The sequence below is a fragment of the Microtus pennsylvanicus genome, chromosome 4 (genome assembly GCF_037038515.1).
Source record: "Microtus pennsylvanicus isolate mMicPen1 chromosome 4, mMicPen1.hap1, whole genome shotgun sequence".
NCBI lineage: Eukaryota > Metazoa > Chordata > Mammalia > Rodentia > Cricetidae > Microtus > Microtus pennsylvanicus.
In genome coordinates this window covers 23,557,357-23,580,426 of record NC_134582.1, presented here as the reverse complement: position 1 = coordinate 23,580,426, position 23,070 = coordinate 23,557,357, and the positions used below count along the sequence as shown (strand labels likewise).

General features: G+C 44.2%; 1 protein-coding gene across 1 annotated transcript in view; it reads left to right on the top strand.

Annotated features, from left to right (window-relative positions):
* Positions 1-23,070, top strand: part of Sh3tc2 (SH3 domain and tetratricopeptide repeats 2) — a 57,912-nt gene that overhangs the window by 2,917 nt on the left and 31,925 nt on the right. Inside the window, exons 2-8 of the mRNA XM_075968501.1 lie at positions 4,665-4,763; positions 9,349-9,476; positions 12,266-12,371; positions 14,262-14,405; positions 15,444-15,642; positions 16,704-16,777; positions 18,521-18,716. Coding sequence (XP_075824616.1) covers positions 4,665-4,763; positions 9,349-9,476; positions 12,266-12,371; positions 14,262-14,405; positions 15,444-15,642; positions 16,704-16,777; positions 18,521-18,716 — 946 coding nt within the window. The remainder of the gene's footprint in view (positions 1-4,664; positions 4,764-9,348; positions 9,477-12,265; positions 12,372-14,261; positions 14,406-15,443; positions 15,643-16,703; positions 16,778-18,520; positions 18,717-23,070) is intronic.

The window sequence follows — 23,070 nt, the reverse complement described above, 5'->3', positions numbered from 1 at the left end:
TTCATATCCACACACACTCAGTCACTGCAAAGAACAGTTTGCAGTTTTCAACATCAACAAAATGCTATTGTTATGCAGATTGCTTGCCGACCCCGCTGCTACTTTGCAGTCTGAGATACATCCATATAGATGGATGTAACTATAGTTAAGAGTCTGTGTTTTCTTCCAGCAAGGAGATGTGAGCTTAGCTCACAAAACCTGCTGATGGCGTGTCTTCTGGGTCAAATGAAAAAACATGGGTGATGTAATAAAGAACATGCAAGTGAGCTTTCAAGGTCGATTTTCTTGAAGTTTTGGAGTGAGGGTTGGAGCAGAGAAGCCAGAAGAAGAGAAGGGGGCGGGGCTTCACTTCCAGCAAGTGTCTGTGTTGGGATGCTCTCCTTATCAGAGACCTTTTGACCTTAGAGTTCCAAGGTCAGCTACTATAGTAGAAATAACCAAGTCTGTCCCCAGGGATTTGGATGACCTCTGTTAAGTTATTGTGTAACTTTGGTAAACTCACCACTCATTTCTATGCCTAAACTGCCCAACATTCATTTTTTGTGATGTTTCTTTCTCCCTCATATTTAGCGTCAGTCTTTTGGCAGGTCAGGGGCCCTTCTCTCTCTCTTACTTTAAGGCACAGTGTTGTTCACTCCGCTCTCTTACTTCTCACTGTTAAAATTACAGTCCAGTCTCCCACTCCCTCTCCTGACTTTCTAATGCCTTCCAGCTGGCCTGAACCTTCCGGTTCCTTCTGTGTCCCTCCTGTGTTTCTCCTAGCAAAGCGATCACTTTCATTGAGCCCCTGCACTGCTGAGAATGTCCCATAGCTCCCCACCCATTCCACCTCTGCCTGCCACAAAGTGCTCCTCTCACCTGGCCCTGCTCCATTGACCAAGCTTGGCCACTCACCTGCCCAGCACGTGCAGGTTGACTTTTGCTACCATATACGCATACGAAGCGCATCGCTACTCTGCATGCTTGTTTCTTACAGATTAAAAGAGCTTTAAAGATGTTCATTTTATTTTATGTATTTTGCTTGCATGTGTGTATGTGTACTACACGCACGCTTGGTGCCTGGGGAAGTCAGAAGAAGGAATTGGGTCCCCCTGAACTGGAGTTACAAATGGTTGTGACCCACTGTGTGGGTGCTAGGAATAAAATGAGTATGTTCAACTGAGAAAACCATCTCTCCAGTGACCCCTTAAAGGTTTCTCATGTACTTTCTTGTATACTCTAGGTTCAAGTTCTTTGATGACTGTCTGCAGTGTTAATGTTTTCTTTTACTCTGCCAGCTGTGCAGCACCCTTTTACTTACACCTTTTGATTAGCACAAGTTCTTGAATTTAATGCATTATTGTCTATGCATTATTATTATTATTATTATTGATGTGGGGAGAAGAATAGCTCTTTTCCAATCCTGCTTAGAAAACCATTAACAGCTTAAATTATACAGATAGTCAGCCATAGTTTCCGCAAGTTTATTTTTAGAGACATCTTTTACAATGTCCCATCCTCCCTACCTCTGGGGCGAGCAAACACTCGGGCTCACGTTCCAAACCTCACATCTCCTTTACAGGCCATGAAATCTGTGTTCCCCACCAGGGGCATTGCCTTTGACTTTCCTTCCTGAAGGAAGGCTCACTTCACAGGGGGCTGCCGTCAGATCTTTTTCTGTGCAAGGACACAAAGAGTGACCAGGGAGGCTGGGCTGTGGTGACTGAACAGCTTGTACTTCCCTGGGACAGTGGCCACTCACCTCTGCTGATTGTTTGAGAATGAAAGCCCTGGGCGATAAATCTTCCAGTTTTCAAAATAAAGACAAGCATTTTGGGGTAAATAAAACATTTTGACTTCCAAATGGCATTAAGCAGTTAAAACTAAAAGTTCATTCTAAAGGGGGGGGGGGAAGAGAAGATGTTTGTGGGTTTACTTTGTGGTTAAGTTTGTCATAAGATAAAAGAGCAGCCACCACACGGTACATGCTTCTTGGGCCAGTGATGGGAACACCATTTAGAAACGCTAGAAACACAAAACCCTTAGGGTTCAGCTCTGAGTAGAATACCCAGGAACAATCCAATTAGGCGCCCACTGCATATAAAAAGTATAGATGGAAGTTTCTGTCCTGCCCTCTCATAGCCATTCAGTCCCAAATAAACACTCAGAGGCTTATATTAATTATAAAGTATTTGGCCTATTAGCTCAGGATTATTATTAACTAGCTCTTACAACCTAAATTGACCTATAATTTTTATTTATGCTTCGCCATGTGGCTTGCTACCTTTACTCAGTAAGGAATTTTCACCTCGCTTCCTCTGTGTCTGACTGGCAACTCACCCTTTGCCTTTTCTTCTTCCCAGAATTCTTCTAGTCTGGTTGGCCTGCTTATTTTTTTCTGCTTGGCTACTAGCCAATTAGTGTTTTATTAAACTAATATGAGACAAATCTTTACAGTGTACAAGAGTATTATCCCACAGCAAAGAAGAACTCACTTGTGCCTATGGTTCTGAACCCTGCCTTAAACTGATGTGATCATATGGGAATTTAAAACAAAAGTACCCGTGACCCCTGTAGCTGCCCTGTAGATCACAAAAGTAAGAATCCATATTGATGAAGCCTAAGCATCAATATATTTATTTATGTTTAACATATAGATTTAATATACACATACATTACAACATATACACACGTAATGCGCATATGTATGTATGTATGTATGAATGTATGAAATATTAAACCTAGCCTGGATGACCCAAATAAATAGCCAGGGTTCAGAAGTTCTGATCTGGTCAACCCCTTCTTTCATAACTGGAGAAATTAAAGACCCCAGAAATGGACAGGTCAAATGCCTTGTCCAATGTCGTCTGCCCAGTCCATGGAGAGGTCTCATGATTTCCAGCTAGTGCCCCATCCCGCAGTTACTTCTGACTCCTGGGGGCAGAACTGCCGAATGATTCTGATGGCCTCATCTCATTTCTGCCAGATTGCCTACAAACGCTAGCTTTCAGCCCTGAGCAGTTCGCAGGGTTTTCTGCACAGAGACCTGGCACTTCCTTCTGCCTACTCAAGCTGAAATCCATTTTGTTCCTACGGCCCATCAACGGTGCTAACTGCTCCCACCGTGAAGGAAGGTAGAGAGACCCCGGGGTCAAGATGTCACCATAGAGGCCCACAGTGGAAAGGGACCAACCCTTTTGACAGCAGTATGAGGGCTAAAGTTTGGCACTAACTGAGGTGATTGTGACTGCTTGAGTCTTGTTGCATGCTTGGGCCATGCCATTAAACTGCAGGTCCAGATGGCAAGACACAGTGGGCTTGGACACCTCTGACCTAAATTTTACAGGCAACTGTGAAGAGTAAATGACTTGGAAAGAGTAGTAGAAGTAGAAACAAGATTGTCCACCTTTCTACCCTGGGAGGAGCTTATGCTGCATGGTTCTGGTCCAGTGGTTTAGTTCTTGAGAATTTTTGTGGCTGAGAGGACAAAGTCCATCTGTCAAAATTAATGTGTTGAAGACTTGAGCTCCTCTGTATCTGGAAAATACTGTGAAAGAGGCCAGTCTTGGAGGGCTCTCCAACTTTTTGGGTTTTCCACTGAAGAATGACCCGTCATAGGCTATGTATTCTCGGTGCTGTCCAAGCTCTGAGCGTGATTCATGGTCCTATAGCACAAAAGAAGGACCCTGGGCTGTATGTGGCCCAGGGGTGGTGGCTGGACACACCTTTGTGTCTCTAGCAATGGGCGAATTTCTCTGCCCTTTCTACTTCCTCGTGCTTCTTAGCTGCACTCTCTGCTCCCTTTTCAACCTTAAACAATTAAAATACCACTCCTCCAGCTTCACCCTGGTCATCTCTACCCTGTGTTTCAATCTGCATTCCCCCTTTAACACTTCTCTCTCTCTCTCTCTCTCTCTCTCTCTCTCTCTCTCTCTCTCTCTCTCTCTTTTTCTCTCTCAGGTCAGAAGATAAGTCTCAGGATCAGTTCTTTCCTGGGGATTGAAATCAGGTTATCAGACTTGATGGCCTTTGTCTACTGAGCCATCTTATCAATCTATCAGCCCACAGTCTTCCTTCTTTGAACTCTGTTATGGCGGGAGTAGGGCTGCTTATGATGGAGCCCCGAACCTTGTTCATGTAAGGCAGGCACTCTTCTGACAGCTTCGGCCTACACCCTTTGCTCCATTTCAGCGGCCACAGGAAGAGGAACTATTTTAAGGGATGGGAAGAGAGATTTTAGATGGGACCCTGTCTTGTAGGCAGCTAGGTGGAGAGCATGGGAGCTCCTCAGCCATCTCTCTAACGGTACCATTCTTTCTCACTCGGCTCCAGTCCTCCCATGCCTACGCATTGACCTAGGCCTTGCTGCAGTTAGAGCCAGAATGATCTGCGTAGGCTCCACACACCTGGAGCACTGTCAATGGACTGCACCCTGGAACTGGGTTTGACCTCTGGGTGGGAATATTTAATGAAATGGGTGCACCCAGACTGCTGCAGGATTGAGATAGCATACATGGCGGGTCTTTGATAACAGCTGGCTACAACGTAATTATAAGGCAATGGTGACAATAGTTCTCTTAAGGCCCTAGTCTTGGTTTAACCACTGGTACATGGTAGGACCCTCCAGTCCATACTTAGGACTTGCGTATACTCTTACAGCTGATCTTTTGCTTTATTCTCTGCAGATAAAGAAGTTCCTTCCAAGGATCCACCCGGATCAAGTGAGGACGCAGCCTCGCTTGAAAACAAGGGAAAATGTTTCCTGCCACAGAACATGACTCAAGGTATTGGGATCACAATGATAAGTTCAATTAAAAAAAAATACCTTTGGGTATTTCAGAAGCTTCCTCATCTCTCCCTCTGTAGACCCCCATTCCTTTGCCCTCGTTTCTTGTTACCTCCATGTGTATCTTTGTGAGTGTGTCTTTATCATCTTGTGAGTGTGTCTTTATCATCTTGTGAGTGTGTCTTTATCATCTTGTGAGTGTGTCTTTATCATCTTGTGAGTGTGTCTTTATCATCTTGTGAGTGTGTCTTTATCATCTTGTGAGTGTGTCTTTATCATCTTGTGAGTGTGTCTTTATCATCTTGTGAGTGTGTCTTTATCATCTTGTGAGTGTGTCTTTATCATCTTGCTGTCATACACACAAACCTCCCAGACTGTTAGTTAAAGCTCTTTAGAATCCAGCATGTGTCAGGAGCTCCGTATATAATTTCTGGGTTAGAGAAACAGCTTATTTATTAGATTTCTAAGGTGATATAGGGGTGTGACTAAACTGAAAAAAAAAGTGCATTCAACATGTGCATTTATGTGTATGCAGTACATAAATGTTTAGAAAATGTATGGCAGAGACACAGGTTGAGGAATGAGTATGTGGAGGACCCATTTTTGTTCTATATAACACTCACAGTCTCTTCATATTCGAGGCTCTGAGCAAATATTTCCTAAACAAATGAATAGTCAAATGAAGACCTGAGTGTATAGAATAAGATTGGCTGAGTAGAAGTATCTGAATAAATATTTTAGAAGCAGAAAATGATTTGGAAATCAATGTGACAGAAGATACCCATTTTCATTAATATCTCATAAGGTCCTCTTATATGAGGCTCTGGTGAAACTCACAAAGAGAGAATTCTCATCAGAAAATGATAGCATTGAGATGAACCTTACAGCAGAAACCAGATGACGGGCATAGAGGACGTATGGTTTCTGTAGCACAGCTTCTGGTGAGCAGTATCAGGGACCATTTTTTCTTTTTTATTTAGTATTTGAGACAGGGTCTCGTTATCTCTGGTTGTCCTGAAACTTGCTTTATAGATCAGGCTGGCCTCGAACTCACTGATATCCATCTGCCTCTACCTTCCTAGTGTTGTGATTAAAGGCGTGTGCCCCCACGCTGGGCTTAGAAGTGTCTGAATAGAGGGGACCATTTTGAGAGCAGATCCTGGTCAGGAGGTCTGTTACATGGTCTTCTTTTCACACAATCTCCTCTTTTTGGTGATACCCAAGTCCCTACCTATCAAATGGGAAGGTGGGAAGCAGAATCTCAGAAGGGACAGCAACTGTCATTTACTATGTGACAAGAAAGAGGCTTGAACTCTTGTCGTTGGGGTTCTCCAAAGGACCAGAACTGATAGGATATAGAAAGGGGATTCACTAGAGGGTCTTATAGGCCATGGTCCAGCTAGTCCAACAATGACTATGCTAACACAATGTCCAAGAATCAAGTAATTGTTCAGTCTATGAGTCTGAAAGCCTCAGCTGGTCCGCAGTATACACTGGAATCCTGAAGAAGTAGGCTCTAATGCCAGCGAAGGAATGGACTTGCTGGTGAGAGCGAGGGCAATCAGGCAGAGAGCTAAAGTTTCCTTCATCCGTGTCCTTTATACAGGATGCTGCCAGAGGTGTGGCTCTGATTTAAGGTGGATTTTCCCACCTCAAAAGATCCAAATTCAAGGTGGGTCTTCCCACATCAGATGGTTTAATTAAGAAAAATTCCTCACAGGTGTCCCCAGCTGCTTAGGGTTTAGTTAACGACAGATGTAGTCGAGTTGCCAGTGAAGTTGCCATCACTTCTGTCCTGTTTGTAACCATCACGGTCCACACTTTTCCAAAAATATACCTTCTCTTGTGACGGAAGATTTGTGGGAGAGTTACATTTTGGTATCTCTGAGTATATAAATGGTGTAAATCGATATTGTATAATTATCAAACCAGGTTCTGTCTATTCGCCTTTGGAAATTGTGTCTAAATGCTAGTTTTTAATTAAATGTTTTAAATCATGTTTATTTATGTGTGTGTTTGTATGTGTGTGGGCACACACATCAGGACTCGGGAACTGGTTCTCTCCTTCCACTATGTGTGTCTCGGGATCACACTCAGGCCATCCGGCTTACAAGTGCCTTATCCACTGGGCCATCTCAGCAGTAAGGAGAAAAACCTTGCTCTTGGGTCATTCACCTGCTTGACATGGTGAACGGTAAGCCTGGGCCGTCCCAGAAAACCCTTTGACTTTGCCTTTGGCTGCTCCAGAACCACACTGGAGTCAGTATATTGACTTACTAGTGTGTGAAAGTTGATAACTTTCCAATGAGTATCATTAGATGAAACCGAATCTCTAGGCTGAGCTTGCAGGAAGTCATGGAGTGGAAGTGGGAGACTTGATGCTAGCTTCTAATCTTGCTTTATGCAGGCCAATCCCGGAAAGAATCAGTACATTCTTGGCCTGGCTTCCAGAAAGATTAAAATAGGACACAGCCTGCTGCAGGCTGCACTGGAGTGAGCTGGACTGACTGCCCCGTGTGGTGGGGTATGACAGGATCCCACCTGCCCAGAGGTTCTGCTCTCAGTAGCAACTAAGATCTTAAGGGATGCTTTATTCAAATCAGGGTCTCTCCATTTTGTATACATGGGTTCACACATCATAAGAAGAGTCACACTGAGGGTACCACCAGTGAGCAGCAGTGATTTTGGAAGAGATCCTAAGAGGGAGTTTGCATTAGGTTTTGGAAGGCAGGAGAGATGGAGTTTAGCAGAACAGAAGCCAGCAGTATCAGCTATTGTCAAGTTTAATAGTATCAGCAGATGAGGACATTAGTGAGCAGAATTGCTGGGGTATTGGGACTGAGGGATGGTCCAAAAGTTTCACATGTATTGGACATTTAATATGGACCAGGAGCTAAGAAAAGAGGTACATGCATGGCTTGTTGGAAAGGTCCCTTTCAAAGCCCAGTCATGGGTCTTACCAAAACCATTTTTTTTTTCCTAACAGGACTATCAAGCATATAGAGGTGGTTAACTGCTCAAGGTGGCATGGGCTTGAGAGCAGAGCTAATATCTGAACCTGAGGTTCTGAGAATCCTCCCTTGGCTTCTTGTTTGTGCTATCGTGGGAGGTTAGCATGAAGAAAGACGGCCAGATGGAGGCTGGGGAGAATGGATGGATATGGAGAGGGACTTGGGTAAACTGGAGGGAACACGGGTCAGAGAGGATCTGAGCGAAAGAAATGGCCTCTTACCTAGATGCAGGTCATGTAATGTGTGCGGGAGCTGACCTGCAGCCGCAGACAATACTTTCAGCACCTCTGGGTTGCAAATGGGCCTTTTCCACGTGGGCATTCAGACTGCCCTGTGGACTCCACCTGCTGGATAAGGGCCATCTCTATAACCTGGCTTGAGCCAAATTGGAATAAGGAGCCGGTTTCTGGGAATCCAGCCCAATGCTTCTATTTCTCCTGTTAGCATATTATTAACAAACTTGGTACTTCATATCTGAAGAAACCGTTTCTGAAAGGACAATTTCTGTAGCAAATTGTCCTTTGTAGCATCCTGTGTGGCCTCTTCACGTATTCAAATGCATATAACTGTTTCTTGATTCCATTGCATTTTCCTCCCTCCTTAGTTCTTTTCTCTATGAGAAGAAATCCCTGGCAGGCCAATTCTGTCCAAGCGTCACTCATGGGAGCAGGAGCTAACCTTGTTCTTTGCTGTATGAGCACATCTAAACAGACTTCCAGGAGGCTTCAAGGAGTGTTTGTTAAATGACTGTGAACTCTGAAGAAATCAAAGATTGACTCTCAGTGTCTCCCCGGTTGTCATAAGAAATGTTAGTCCTGGAGCATGAAAACCAGGTTGGGAAAATGTGTGCAAATAGCTCATAAGATAATATTTATTGCCTATTGTACATTTGTGTGTAGGGGCTGGAGAGATGGCTCAGTAATTAAGAGCACCAACTGCTCTTTCAGAGGACCAGGGTTCAATTCCCAGCACCCATATGGCAGCTTAAAACTGTAACTCCAAGATCTGACGGCCTCATACAGACATATGCAGGCAAAACAACAATGCACACAAAATAAAAATAAATGAAAACAGAAATATGTTTAATGAAAATAAATTTGTGTATAAATGCATTCCCTTCAGTTTGGATAATGTAGTCTTCATTTGGGACATTCACACATCATCTGCTGGAAGCAATGTCCGTCCTGGCTGGTTCTGTGTCAGCACCTGGGCAGAAGTGACCGCTGTGCACCTCTCCAGAGCCCTGCTGGCCTTCAGTGTCTTTCCCTGTCTCCAGGGAGGACACTTGAAAAGGGAACATGGAGGATCCTTTAGCTTACTCTGATCTCTCGTCAGCGGAGGATAGCAATTGGGGGCTCGTGGGCGAAACATTCTCTCCTTTCCTCTCGTTCACGGTGTGTGCAGCCTTGCATCTCCGTTATCGTTCACTGTGTGTGCAGCCTTGCCTCTCCACTATCGTTCAATGTGTGTGCAGTCTTGCCTCTCCACTATTGTCCAATGTGTGTGCAGCCTTGCCTCTCCACTATCGTTCACTGTGTGTGCAGCCTTGCATCTCTCTCTGTTCTCTTGCAGACCTGGTGCTCTCATTCTGTGTGAAGAGTCGCTCCAGGAGCTGTGTCAATGCGCCCTTGCAGGAGGCTGCACGGAGGCGACTCTGGGCCCTGGAGAATGAAGACCATGAAGTCTGTGCACTGTTTAAGGTGAGCTGGGTGGCTGGCTCTCGGATCTTGGGTTCCTAATAGCATGGACAAAGTACCTCCCCCCAAAACAGCTGGCTGCCGAACAGTAATGAGTGGCCTAAACCAGAGGAACCCTCCTCCTGGCCCCTGAATTTGGTTAAGTTACTTGCACTAATGCAGAATGGGGATGTTTATAGCAACCGCCTCAGAAGTATACCTCCCCCATAACGTGCTACATTTGAATTTTGTTTTGTTACTAGGGTACAACATTCATGTATTTTCCCATTGTGATTTAAAATGCTCAATTCACTTATCTTTGTTTCCAGAAGATTCTATCCCCATCCCTCCACATTCAATCTCTGTGCCACAAGTAACTATCCATTTTCTCCTTTTCCTTGGGTCCTGGTAAAGGTTGAACTTATTTCTTTTTTTTTCTTCCAAAGACAGAGTTTCTCTGAGTAGCCCTGGCTGTCCTGGATCTCACTCTGTAGACCAGACTGGCCTTGAACTCACAGAGATCCACCTGAGGTGTGTGCCACCGTCACCTGGCAAGCACATATTTTATTTTTTTCTTTTCTTTCTTTCTCTCCCACCTTACCCCAAGACAAGTTTCTCTGTGTAATAGCCCTCGCTGTCCTGGAACTAGCTCTGTAGACCAGACTGGCTTCAAACTCACAGAGATCTGTCTGCTTCTGCCGCCTGAGTGCTGGGATTAAAGGCGTGTGCCACCATTGCCTGGCCAAGCACCTATTTTTAAAGTAATAGTATTGCCAATGAAAAAACCATAACTATAAATGTTGGGATGAGAGAAACAATGAAATAAATGGATTTTCATAGTAGATAAATGTTTAGTTGTTAAGTTATATTTGATATTACAAAAGGTCTGATCAAAGAATGAGAATCAGAAATAGAGAGAACTTGTTTCTGTCAGTGGTGGGGAAAGAAAGCATTGCTTTACATGATAAACTAATATGTCTTATTATTTTTATTTCCTCCTTAATCTGTCACAAATTGAAAGAAGGAAAGCACTGTGGCTGTCATGTAGGAGTGACAGTGGCAGTTTTTTAGGAGAAGCAAGGTTATGCCTGTAGAGAAAGCAGGTACATGGTCATGGTACCTGTTCCATAATCAATAGCTAAAAGTTAAAAAGAAACGTGTCTCCCCGTGTGTGATCGTGGTGCATGCGCATGTGCATGCATGCGTATGTGTGTGTACGCGCATGTGCATATACGCGTATGTGTGAGGATGCGCATGCACCATGCAGGTCACTGTGCTTGCGCATTCAAGGAGGCTGGAGGGGGACATTAGGTGCCCTGCTCTGTCACTTTTCTCTCTCTTCCTTTGAGACAGAGTTTCACTCACACCAGGCTGATGGCCAGCAAGCCCCAGCATTCCTCCAGTCTCTGCCCCAACCAACCTCTCAGTACTGGGGTTACCGGTGTGGGGATGACACCTGGCTTTTCTTACATGGGTGATGTCACCTAAACTCATGTCCTTATGCTTGAGCAACAAGTGGTTTTACCTCCTGAGCCATTTCTCCTGCCCTGGGCTTCTAAATTTTATTTTATTCTATTTTAACCCCTGGAATTCAGGAAGTAAAGACACCTGCTGCCAATGGCTTTAATGAATTTCTCTTTGATTTAAATGGGCTTTAATGAATTTCCCTTTGATTCAAACCACCTTTGCAGTGGGGCAGGAGCAGGGTTTGATGGCAAGAGCTGTTCCTTAGATTATATCGTATTTGAGCTGAGTATGTTGAGGGGTGGAAGCTGAGGCCAGAAGCTGTCTGTATCCCAGAGCTAATCAGGGATCTATAGCTCACTATAGGTGACCCTAGGGAATTTACCTCACCTCTCTGTATCCTCATCTTTTTTGTTTACAAAACTGGAGTGATGCTATTAGCTTCACGATACTATTAATCATAACGTTCATCCTTATTGCGTGTACATCTGAAAGAAAGTGCATCTGGTCCGTTAGGCGGGGTGACGCACTTCCTTGTCTTTATTTAAGAAGCGGTTAGATGTTACAAAAACCTGTTTTAGAGTGGATTAAATACCACTATTGCACTCTTTTCAGGTACTTATTGTGGTAGCTGAATGAAGTGTTGTGAAGATTGGCCTTACAAAGGTCTGACATTGAGCAAATTCACTATAAGTTTTTTTTTTTTTTTTACCCAGCAGCTCTGCTTGTCCTTGAGGTCTATACCCACTTAGGACCTGTGGCCTCTGAGTCTCTGGTGTTGACAGGTTGCAGATTCCCATTGGGCTTGGGCTCTTCTTTTGGGTTCTCTTCCCTGCAGGCTCCCTAAGGACCTGGTCTAGCAGTTTTTGACCCTGGAGTGGGATGGTCAGAGGGGAAGCAAGTGCCACGGGTTCAAGCCTACTTTGTTCCATTTTAGACAGCAAGGAGGTTCCAGGCCTCTTCTTGTTCTTCTTATGCAAACAAATTGGCAAATATTTTTGGAGGTTGTTGGGTGGCTGCATTTTTTGAATAGACGATGCATGTATTCTCCACTGGCAACTGTGCTTCTTAGAATCATGTACAAGCAAGGATGTGCATAAAGATTTATCTATTGAGGTAGTTATCCCAGGGCTGTTTAGGGCAATAAGATTGTAAAATCATTCAAATGTGAAAGATTTGAAAGAATGGCATTCATCAGCAGTAAACATAATGTAGACCAGTCCTTTCCGTGAGAGATGGTTTACAGCATCCTGTTTAGTAGCCGCTCATCTGCTGGTGATTAACGCTGAGTCCTCACGTGACCTCCTTAAAGGACTCTTACCACAGGCTGACTTGTTGCTCTTGCTCAGGACCTCTCTGCAAGGCTGGTGAGCGTCCAGTCCCAGAAGGACCAGTTTCTCATCACCTTCAAGACTGTGGAAGAAATCTGGAAGTTTTCCACCTACCTGAACTTAGGTATGCTCTGGATAGGTAGAGGAGAACATGCTTCTCAATCTAGCCAGCTCTTGAGCCTGACATCAGGGGACTGGTTGGTCTCTGAGAGTTAAAAGAGAGGCAGCCCTGAGATGGATGGTTGGCCTTTTGAAATATCATAAATCTCTAAAGCTAATTCTAAAATAAATATTAACCATTACTCTAAAATGTCATGTGAAGAAACTTATTTTCCTATGTCCAGGGAGAGCTTTTTTTAAGAATTGCATAACTGGGCAACCCATTTGATGAGCTACTGAGTTGGAAGCAGTGAGATAGATGTTGAGTTCCTCAAAAAGAAAGACGAGTATTCCTGAGGAAGAGTGGGAAGCTGCTCAAAATACTAAAGGTTGAAGACACTTTGTCCTGTGGGTTTGTAAGAGTCAAAGAAAGAGATCGGAGACTCTAATGGGAAGTGGCCCCAGTCTTTAGAGTTTTCTAGAAAGTTAGAGATGTCAGGACACAGTGACATTGCCACTGTAGTTGGCAGTGTTTCATCCTCTGTCCCAGGACAAAAGACATCTGGCAGGAACTGATGGCTTCAAAGCCAAGTCACCTAATTGTCCAACATTTGCTGCCTTACAGAGAACACTGGGTTCCCTGCAGTTGTACCTAGAGGGCAATGCTGAGCTGGGTTAAGGGTTAAAGTGATCCTCGGCTGGAGGGAGAACCTTGTCTTATATTCATGGTGATTTTCCTGCTCTCTGGGATGGAGGGCCTGTGACCATTACAAATGGTCGGCATTGAGACTTGTGGATCAGTTTGTTCACTCCCTGGAGTGTGTGGTGTTACAGACTCAGAAGTCCAGGCTCTAACTCAGACCTGCTAACTAGTCTCTGCATTTTTATCACACTCCTAGGTTGTGAACTTCCAAGTTTAAGAAGACTTTCGTAGTAGACAATGAAAGTGGAGAATGGCAGGTTATTGCATTACAGGAATAGTGAAGAAGACTCAAAAGAAGCAAAATTTCAATATGAGTAATTCATGTTTAGAAGAATATTGACATAATAATAATTTCTTTTTACAATTTACAAAGTTTTGAGTTCTCTTTCTCCCCCTCCTTTCTCTCTCTTTTTTCAATTCTGAGACTCAAACCCAGAGCTTTGCTCATGCTAGGTGAGCACTCTAACCACTGTCCCACATCCCCAGCCATTTCTGCTTGTAAGAAGGCGGAGCATCCTAGGCTGTATGGGAGGGCAGAATCAGAGAAGATGGTGGAATGGGATTCTGACTCCATTGGGCTGTCACAGCCTCTGAAGCATCAGAGTACAGAAATTTGAGCTTCAGGTTAGAACTTGAAGGGGAGTCTAGGAACCCTCGGAGTTGACACAGCAAACTGGAGGACTTCCATTGTTGATTTAGAAAAAACAACTGAGGGCCAATGAAATGGCTCAGTGGTGAAGACACATATCAGATAACCTGAGTTCTACCCAGAAACCCACACGGTGGGGAAAAACTGATTCTTCAAGCTGTTCTTTGGCCTCCACTCATGCACTGTGGTATACGAGTGTATTTGCTTATCCCCCACCCCCCGCAGCGTGCGCGCACACACACACACACACACACACACACACACACACACACACACACACAGATAGACAGACAGAAAATTAATAAATGTAGAAAGATTTAAAAAGATAAATATGCACTTATGGAGACCACGAAATGCTTAGAATGGTAAACACGACTTAAACTCAACTTGTATTTCCTAGCAGATGTTGAGAAGAATCAGCTCATTCTAGAAAGGTGTCTGTTTAGCACTCTGCTCCACTTAAATGATGGGTCTGGGTCTGAGGCAGGATGGAACCTGCTTTCTCTTTGGTGGTCGCTCAGGGAAGAGCTCCTCTTGTTCAGCTGTGTGGGTTTGACCTCTAGGCTACGTGTCCACATGTCTGGAACAGCTCTTCTTTGACCACAAGTACTGGCTCAACTGCAGGCTGGTGGATGACACAGAGATCCAAGTGTCTGTAGATGACAGTCACCTGGAGAACATATACCTGGGCCTCTTGCTGCAGGAAGGTGAGTCTGGCATAGGATTTGGGGTGGGAGCCTCATTGAGATGTTTGTTATTGGAGTCCCTCAGATAATTAAGATACCAAAAGAGGCAAAAAAAAAATCTTTGAAAGATGAAAACATATATTAGCCAACCTATCTGTTGTAACAAAACTTCAAACATCCTTCTCAGCCTGGTCCTGGCGTCATAAAACAGTTGTGTTAGTTGGTCTCACTGATTCATATTCAGGCTGATTGGAGGTTTGGAGAGTGGGCTGCCAGGCTCTACCCAAGCTGGTAGAGTTCTTGGAGGTGGGGACCCTGGCATTGATTGGCATCTTAAAAATAAAGTTTCCCATGTAATTCTAATGATCTCCAGAATTGAGAGACGGTTCTATAAACACATGATGTAATATGATTGTAAAGTAAATTTATAAATCTTGGAAATCCCAAACTATTTCATGAAATTCAATAGCAGAATGCCGAGAAGCCAGCTGAAGCACCCTATCTGACCTTTTCACAAGGGCAGATGCTGTCAGACTGGCAGTTGGTCAAGTCTGATCACTTATTACATATCGAAAGCCAGATTGGTTCATGATAGTTTTACAAAAGCGATTCTCTTTCCAACCCCATTGCAAACCCCTTTGATGGAATCTGTGTTGTACCAATGCAAAGTTCACGCAGTTGTCACATCCATCTAAACTGATTTCCTTCCTCTTAGTGTCTCTGAACGAAGCACAGGGTTGCAAAGACAGTCAGAGTTTAGTAAATGCACACATATTTCCAAAATGGGGGGGTTATTTCATCTCTCTTTTTTGAGGTAAAGCCCAAGTAAGCCGTATTCTCCCACATTGCTCAGATCTGTTAGTATCGATTTTAAGGGAACTCCCTGTCAGAGGGTGTTTTTACTCTTCGGGATCACAGCTCAAGACCCTGTGCCTCCTCCTGGACAGTGGACTTTACTCAGGGGAAGAAAGTTGTCTGGGCTCTGCTTCTAAGTGGCACCTTATAGGAGGTTCTCCCATTTCCAGCTACTCCTTGGAAGGTTTTTCTCATTCTCTGCAGGCCACTTCTTCTGCAGAGCCACCTGCTCCGTGGCCGAGCCAGATGAGAAGGAAGGGGAATATTTGACATTGTGCAAGAACGAGCTAATCTCCGTGCTCCCTGAAGGCGAATCTGAGTGGGAAAGCGTGTCTTTAGTGACGGGTCAGAGGGGCCTGGTGCCTGTGTCAGCCCTGGAGCCCCTGTCTGTCCCTTTCCATCAGTAAGTAGCTGCCCACTCCCTGGGGGAGGGTCCTGGAGCAGACCAAAGCTTGAGCAGAATAGATAGATATCCTTTTAGCTACAGTATTCCTGGTGCCTGGAAGAGGACACAATTGGGGTGACATTTTAATATCCTGGTTTTTTTTTATTGTATTATTTGATGCAAGTGGAAAAACCCTAAGTTTTAGATGATCATAGTATATAGGATGAAATGTATGACCTCCGTTGAAATGCTTTTCTGTTTTTAAATTTATTTTTATTTTATGTGCATTGGTGTCTTGCCTGCATGTATGTCTGGGATGGTTCCATATCACTGGAAATTGAAGCTGCATACAATTGTGAGCTGCCATGTGGGTGCTGAGAATTGAACCCAGGTCCTCTGGAAGAGCAGTGTGTGCTCTTAGCCACCGAGCCATCTCTCCAGCCTCTTGAAGTGCTTTTCAATGCGCAGACTAAGGCACTTAAATCAGTGTCACCTGAGGGTGTTATTGTGAATTCAGCTCCCTGACCCTCCTCTGATTCTCTTGGTGTTGGACCCAGAAACTTCCATTTTAGATTATCTCCTCAGACATGTTCTTCCCACTGGAGGATACGGTAAACTTGAGATTATAGAGCTATACCACTTTTTCATATCTTACACATTCTAGTTGATCCTGGCAGAATTGGCAGTGAGGATTCTCAAGGTTGTGTGTAAGTCATTTAACTGGCAGGAGAACTGCAGAGCTAGGAAACACCCCAAACTTTCATTTTTCACAGCGTAACATACGTTCTATTAAAATAAGATTAATATTAATATTAAAATAAATAAGTTTGCTGCCATTAAGATAAGATTAAATAACAATAACACCACCATCATTTTTTTTTTACGGGACTATTCTGTTCATTGTTATAATATCTTAAAACATACGTTCTATTAAAATAAGATTAATATTAATATTAAAATAAATAAGTTTGCTGCCATTAAGATAAGATTAAATAACAATAACACCACCATCATTTTTTTTTACGGGACTATTCTGTTCATTGTTATAATATCTTAAAACTCCGTGTTTCCACTGGCAGATGGTTCCTAAAGAATTACCCTGGAATCTGTGATCTTCCCAGGAAGAGAGACTGGACAGGCTCCTGTCATATTGGTATGAGATGAAGACGGCATTGTCAGGGCGATGATGTTGTCCTGCCTCCTGGTCTCACTGATGGGATGTGGGAAGCCGGTTACTGTCTCCATGCTGGGGTCTTTGCCTGTGAAGTGAAAGTTCTGGCCAGGGCTGAGGAAACAGATTCCTAACTATGTGAACAAGCAGAACACACATATGTGGAGAGGGCCGGGGGAGAGATGTTAGGGAATGGAGTGGGTGAGAGAGCTTTAAAGATAAATTGGTAGAAAAAAAGGCTTATATGGGCCAAATGAAACAATTTTGAGTCAAATGTGACCTGCAGGCCACCAGTTTCCATCTCTTTACCCAAACATTTTCTGATTTTCCATAGCATAGTGTGATTTAGGGGGACTCTGAGTGCCCAGGAAACACTGGATAAATAGATAATGAACTATGCACACACCTACCTATACACACACACACACACACACACCACAGGTCAGCTGATCTCTGTCCACACACACATGCTGCTGTTTATGTGCTAACTAGATAACAAAATATCTAAAATACACCGCTGAAACTGTATCCTTGCAACTCCCTATATTCTAGTACATTCCTATTACGTATCTCTAGTTTTAAAAAATAGTTTTACAAGTTCCAAACCCTTATGACACTTAAAACAACTAGGAGGAATCACAGAATCAAAGTATTAGAATTGTGCAGTAATTGGCCATAAACAAGGGTATTAGCATTTGAAGAAACATTACCTGTGTACAGTCAGAACTGTGGGGCTTTGGAATCTGTTGGGGTTTATACAACTTCACGCCGGCACTCCCTGCCTTCACTGGGCTTCTGCCTTCTCAATAAAGAAGTGGTGTAATCAAGCCACCAAATGCTGTCCCAAGAACTAAGCAGATGTGCAGGAAAGGTGGCAGTAGCCGGGAAGCCTGACTGCAGGTTAGCCCCTTAGACCCATCACTCAATGCTGCTTCCGGCTTTCTCATCCGCGAAGAGGGAATTCTGCTGGGTATTCTGCCTGGCATTCAGCCCCCAGGAAAACCTGGGAATAGAGATGTGCTTTGTAAACTGGACAGTTCCATACTCACAGAAACACTGTTATTGGATCCTTGGTGAGCCATTCATCAAACTTGGTAATCACTACAGCTTTAAGGATAGTCCCAGATCCCTCTGGCTTCCCTGCAGCACTCTGTTCTGCCAACGACTGTGCAGTAGCATCTTTGGAGAGTCCAATAGGTACCAGGCATGGTGCACTTTGCGTTTGACTCTAGTATTGAGAAGCATCAGGTGTCACAGTGGCTGAAGCAGCTGGAAGGAGATGTAGGCATCTTCTGCTGTAAAGCTTCTTAAGCACTGCTCTGGGGTCTTGTGCCAAGCATGGTGATGATATGTACAATGGTGGCAGAATCCGTTGAGGGTAATATAAGAATATTCCAGTTTCCTATAAGCTTATCTAGTTTAAAGGCATGCATATTCTGTATTCTGAGAATGCCTTTCTTATACTTGTGCCTTTTTTTAAAAATTATATTGAAAAGCATTTGGATTGTAGTTTCTTTTTGTATTGTTCTAGTTTGGCGAAATGCAAAACCTACTAATCCTGGCCATTCCTACCAGTTTGATTTTGGTGTGTGTGTGTGTGTGTGATCTGACTAAATTACTAAAATTCCTTAAGGCTGGGATACTCTAGCCTGTATCACACTGATAGACAGGGGAGGGTTCACTCCTATGTATCTTTCTAGTTTACCTGTATGTTGTTTTCTACAGGCAGAGGACGGTGCAAGGCCCTGATGGATTACAAACAAGAGGAAAAGGATGAACTGAGCTTCCTCCAGGGAGAAAGCATTGAGATCCTTGGCTTTGTTATCCCCGGGCTGCAGTGGTTCATTGGGAAGTCAGTGACCTCAGGAGAAGTGGGCTTTGTCCCCACCAGGAGCATAGATCCAGATTCCTGCTCCCCAGTGTGAGTATGTTTGATGCCCCAGATGCCTTCCCCAGTGCTCCCTTCTCCTCTGAGCAGCTTTGCAGAGGGTGGAGGGGGTACCCTGGATGTGGAACCAGAGGGTCTCCTTCTGACATCCAAGGTGGACACAGGAAGTTCTAGGAAGGAGGCACACTCAGAAAAAGAATCATCTCAGTTCATTTCAATAGATGTTCTTTGAGGCCTTGATGTGTTCAAATGGAGAAGCAGAGCCTCAAGACCAAAGGCTCTGCACCAAGGGTGCAATACAAGTTTCTGGATCCCATCACTTACCATGTCCAGTCGAAGGATGAACCTAAACAGAGAGCAGAAAATTACTGGCTTGGTCAATGACATTCTTTGTAGGTCAGGGAGGCAGGTTCTTTGGAGATGTTCATACGCTTGGTGTTCAGCTAAAATTTGAACTAGTGAAGTCAGCCCTGGCAAGGAGAACCAGAGGTACCTTCTCCTCCTCTCTGTCTTGATTCTGGAAGGGCTGGTTCTGAGGAGCAGACCTATGCTTCTGGTCAATTAGCAGCAGGTGGCCAGTCGATCCAACCCCCTGTCTTGGGAAAGGCAGAGACGGGCAGTACCGCCTGGTCTGTTTGGGTGGGCTTCCCAAGGTAATTGGAAAGCAGAAAGTCAGGCTCAGGCAAGCACACAGGGAAAGGTAAAGCTGCCTCCACACACCAAGTCACTGTGGCCACAGTTGTCCACAGTGGGGGAGTATCTAAAGCTACACAGAGATTATCTAAGGCTATCAAAGGAAAAACCAAGGCTACATAAGGAATATTTAAGGTTATCTGAGGAATCTCTAAGGTTACACGAAGAATATTTAAGCCTACGTAAGAAGTATCTGTGAGCACATAAAGAACATTTATGGCTACATTAGGAGTATCTAAGGTTACGTAAGGAGTCGCTACAGCTACACGAGAAATATCTACGGAACATCTATGGCTCTGTAAGGAATATCTAAGACTACATGAAAAACACCTATGGCTACATAAGGAATATCTATGGCTACATAAGGAATATCTTGCTGCCTAAGAAATAGATAGCTACAGCTATATAAGGACTATCTAAGGCTACCCAAGGACTAGCTAATGCTTTCAGTATTTATACCAGGATTATTTCCTCTCTCATGAAAAAGAGTCAACCAAGAGAGTAGACAGAGGGCAGAAACTCCCTCTGTGATCTGCCATTTCCAGGGAGAGGAGATAGGCCATTTTTCTATGTAGAAGTGCAAAATCTGAACCCTTGGACAGGGAAGGCACTCCTTGCCATCTTGGGAGGGGTGGAGGACAGTAGGGATTTATAAAGTGGACAGGGCTGTCAACAGAACAGGAGACAGGGGATACGGGAGGGGTTGGAGGGAGGAAAGGGAAGGGGGAAATGATGTTATTATATTTTAATTAAAATTAAAAAAAGAAAAATACAAAGACAGCATAGGAGAGAGAGAGAGAGAGATAGAGAGAGAGAGAGCGCGCTATTATGAGAAAGGCGACTTTTGAGTTAAACTTTGCATCATGGGAAAAAGGCAAGTTATCCTCTTGGAGACAGGTTACCCGGAGAACACTGGTATAGCCAAGACCTGGCATGGCTTTCCCTGAGGCAGAAGGTGGGGAGGCTGTGTAAGGTGTTCCCTGGACCTTATAGAGGATGCTGAGTGTCTGAATGTCTGCTGAGGCTGAGAGATGATGGGTGCTGCCTGGATTTGGGTGAGGTATATATCAACAGGGCACTGACTAGGAGGCAGGAGTCGGGCACAAGGCTAAGGCTGGAATCCTGGAGGAGGAGTGCGGAGGGGGAGGAGACTCTGGTGCTGAGTAGCAACCACCAGGAAGTTAAAGAATCTGAGAAAGTTGGACGTATGGATATCTGTGTCTTGCCCCCAAAGACTCCATCTAAATATTCTGAGAAGGGCTTGGGCCATGATAGTTATAGAAGGTGGGGCTAGCTGGCAGCCAGGTAAAAGATGCCAGTCTAAATAACCACTTTATGTTGTTGCAGGGGGAGGAGCGTGGGGACACCCCAGGAAAGGGCTTGAATCCAAAGCTCTGTACCTAGAATCCCAGCATGAAGTGTATGAATCTTGTAACGGAGGTCCTGATGAGAGGGAGAAAGAAGGAAAAGAGCAGAGACCTAGTGAGAAAAGAGCCATTTCCATAGCTAAGGAGGGAAGAAGAAAGACTACAAAAGGGGGCCCCTGAAAAAGGAGCTGCCCAGGAGATGCTGGGGTGGTTAACACTATTGCTGGCATTGGTGGGTGAGGCTGACTGGCTAGGGAATGGCCTTTGTGGCTGACAACAGGAAGGATTTGGAGGTATAGTAGCTTACCATTTTTCAGATTTGTGGGTTAGACCGGCTAAAAGATATCTGTAGTTAGTGAACCTCATGTCTTCAAGAACTAACCAGCTCCGTGACTTTGCACATAGTGAGTTATCTTATTGGCCATCAGTTTTCCTATTTGTAAAATGTGTGTGATGTTAGCTCTACCTGATAGGGTCTCCATGAGCGGAGATTAGATCACGCACACAGAGCATGCAAACCTGGTATGGGTTGATGTCTTGGCTTTGTTATTGCATTGCCGTCACCATTGCGCATGGTAATCTTTGAGGTTCAGCTTTAATAGGATGCTAGAGGTTGGTTTTCAGGTTTATCCATTGTATTTGGAATTCTGTGACTCAGACACTGCCCAGATGACAACTCAGCTCACTAAGTTGATTTGGTGCTTAGCTGTAAGGTCACCCTCTCTCACCGAGGAACAGCATCGTCCACATCAAAGGATGTGGCAGTGCCCTGGTCATTGTGGGATCCATTGCATCAGGAACTGCAATTTGGTAGGTAGGGGATGAGACTCAGGAATCGCAGCAGTGGGAGAGGTAGGGGGACCCTGCACCTTTATATCCCTAGAAGTACTGTTTGGACTGACTATAGATGTCCCTGGACCACAGGAAGGGTGGGGCATAAGTTTAGACGTCATGATCAGAGGTATGACAGTTTAGCAATCTGGCCTCACATCAGCACACTGCTGAAGTTCCTTTGTGTTATCCCTGGGCAGTGTGCCTGTCAATGCCACAGGGTGTCGCTCTTGGACTGCGTCCGTTTATTTGTGAAGGGTTTCTGAAAAAGACGACAGTGTTTGCTTACATCACACTCTTCCTAGTGTCCCATAAATGATGGGAACATAAATGCATAGGAGTTTTATGGTGTCAGTGTGTGTGTGTCTGCGTACATGTCTGTATGCATAGTCAGTTGTCCATGTGTTGAGAATCATGTTTCCCCAGGGTTGTTTTCCAAATTGCCTTTGGCTGGTGCTTTCACCACAGGGCCAAGGGATGCTTGTCCAAGGAAGCAAACGGATGCAGTTTCTTTTGACAGGATTTTAATGACAGCCGCCTAGATTCACCGTAATGGCAGCTAGAAAACGAGCCTCTAAAACTTGCAGCAAGCATCTATTTTATTTTATATTTATTCAAGTTCAAGAACAATCTTATTTGCATTTGAAAGAATGCAGAACCCAGGGCAGGCAAGTTATAAAGCCTATAATAGTTCAGCCAGCATGGAAGTCAGCCACGTGGAGGAAGGGAGGGGAACTTTGGAGAAAGGGTAAGGAAACCAAAATCCTAAGGGAAAGCATACTTAGAAAAGAGACAGGCAGAAGAAAAGAAGTTAAACTTTTCTGGATAAATTAAAAAAGTGGACAGACTTAAAGAAGTTGCATGGCTGAACCTGGTGCACTTCTGCATAAGGGGCGGGGATTCTGAGAAGGAAAAAGGACAGGATCTCATTAAAGGATAAATTCTTCTGCCTATCTCTTCAGCATGATGTAAATAGAACCTGCCTTCCTTGGGGTACTACTCCCATGGCCAGGTGATCGACCTGGCCCAACTGGAACACTAGACCAAAGGCTGGATTTGGATTCTTTTGACCAGAAGTTTGTTTTTCTTTTTAATCTTTAACTTTTATAATTTTATTTTATGCGGTTGGGTGTTTTGCTTGCATGTATGTCTGTATAACATGTCCATCCCTTGGGACTGTGGGGGTCAGAAGATGCCATTGGAGCTCCTAGAATTGGAGTTACAGATGGTTTGAGCCACTGGATGGATGGTGGGAATCAAACCTGGCCACCTGGAGAAGTATCGAGTGCTCTTAAATGGCTGAGCCATCTCTGCAGCAGTACTCAGAAGTTTTTTCTTTTCCTTTCTTTTCTTTTTTGTTTTTTAAAACGATTTATCTATCTATCTATCTATCTATCTATCTATCTATCTATCTATCTATCTATCTATCTATCTATCTATCTAATGGTATACAGTGTGCTGTCTGCATATATGCCTGCGGGCCAGAAAAGGGCATC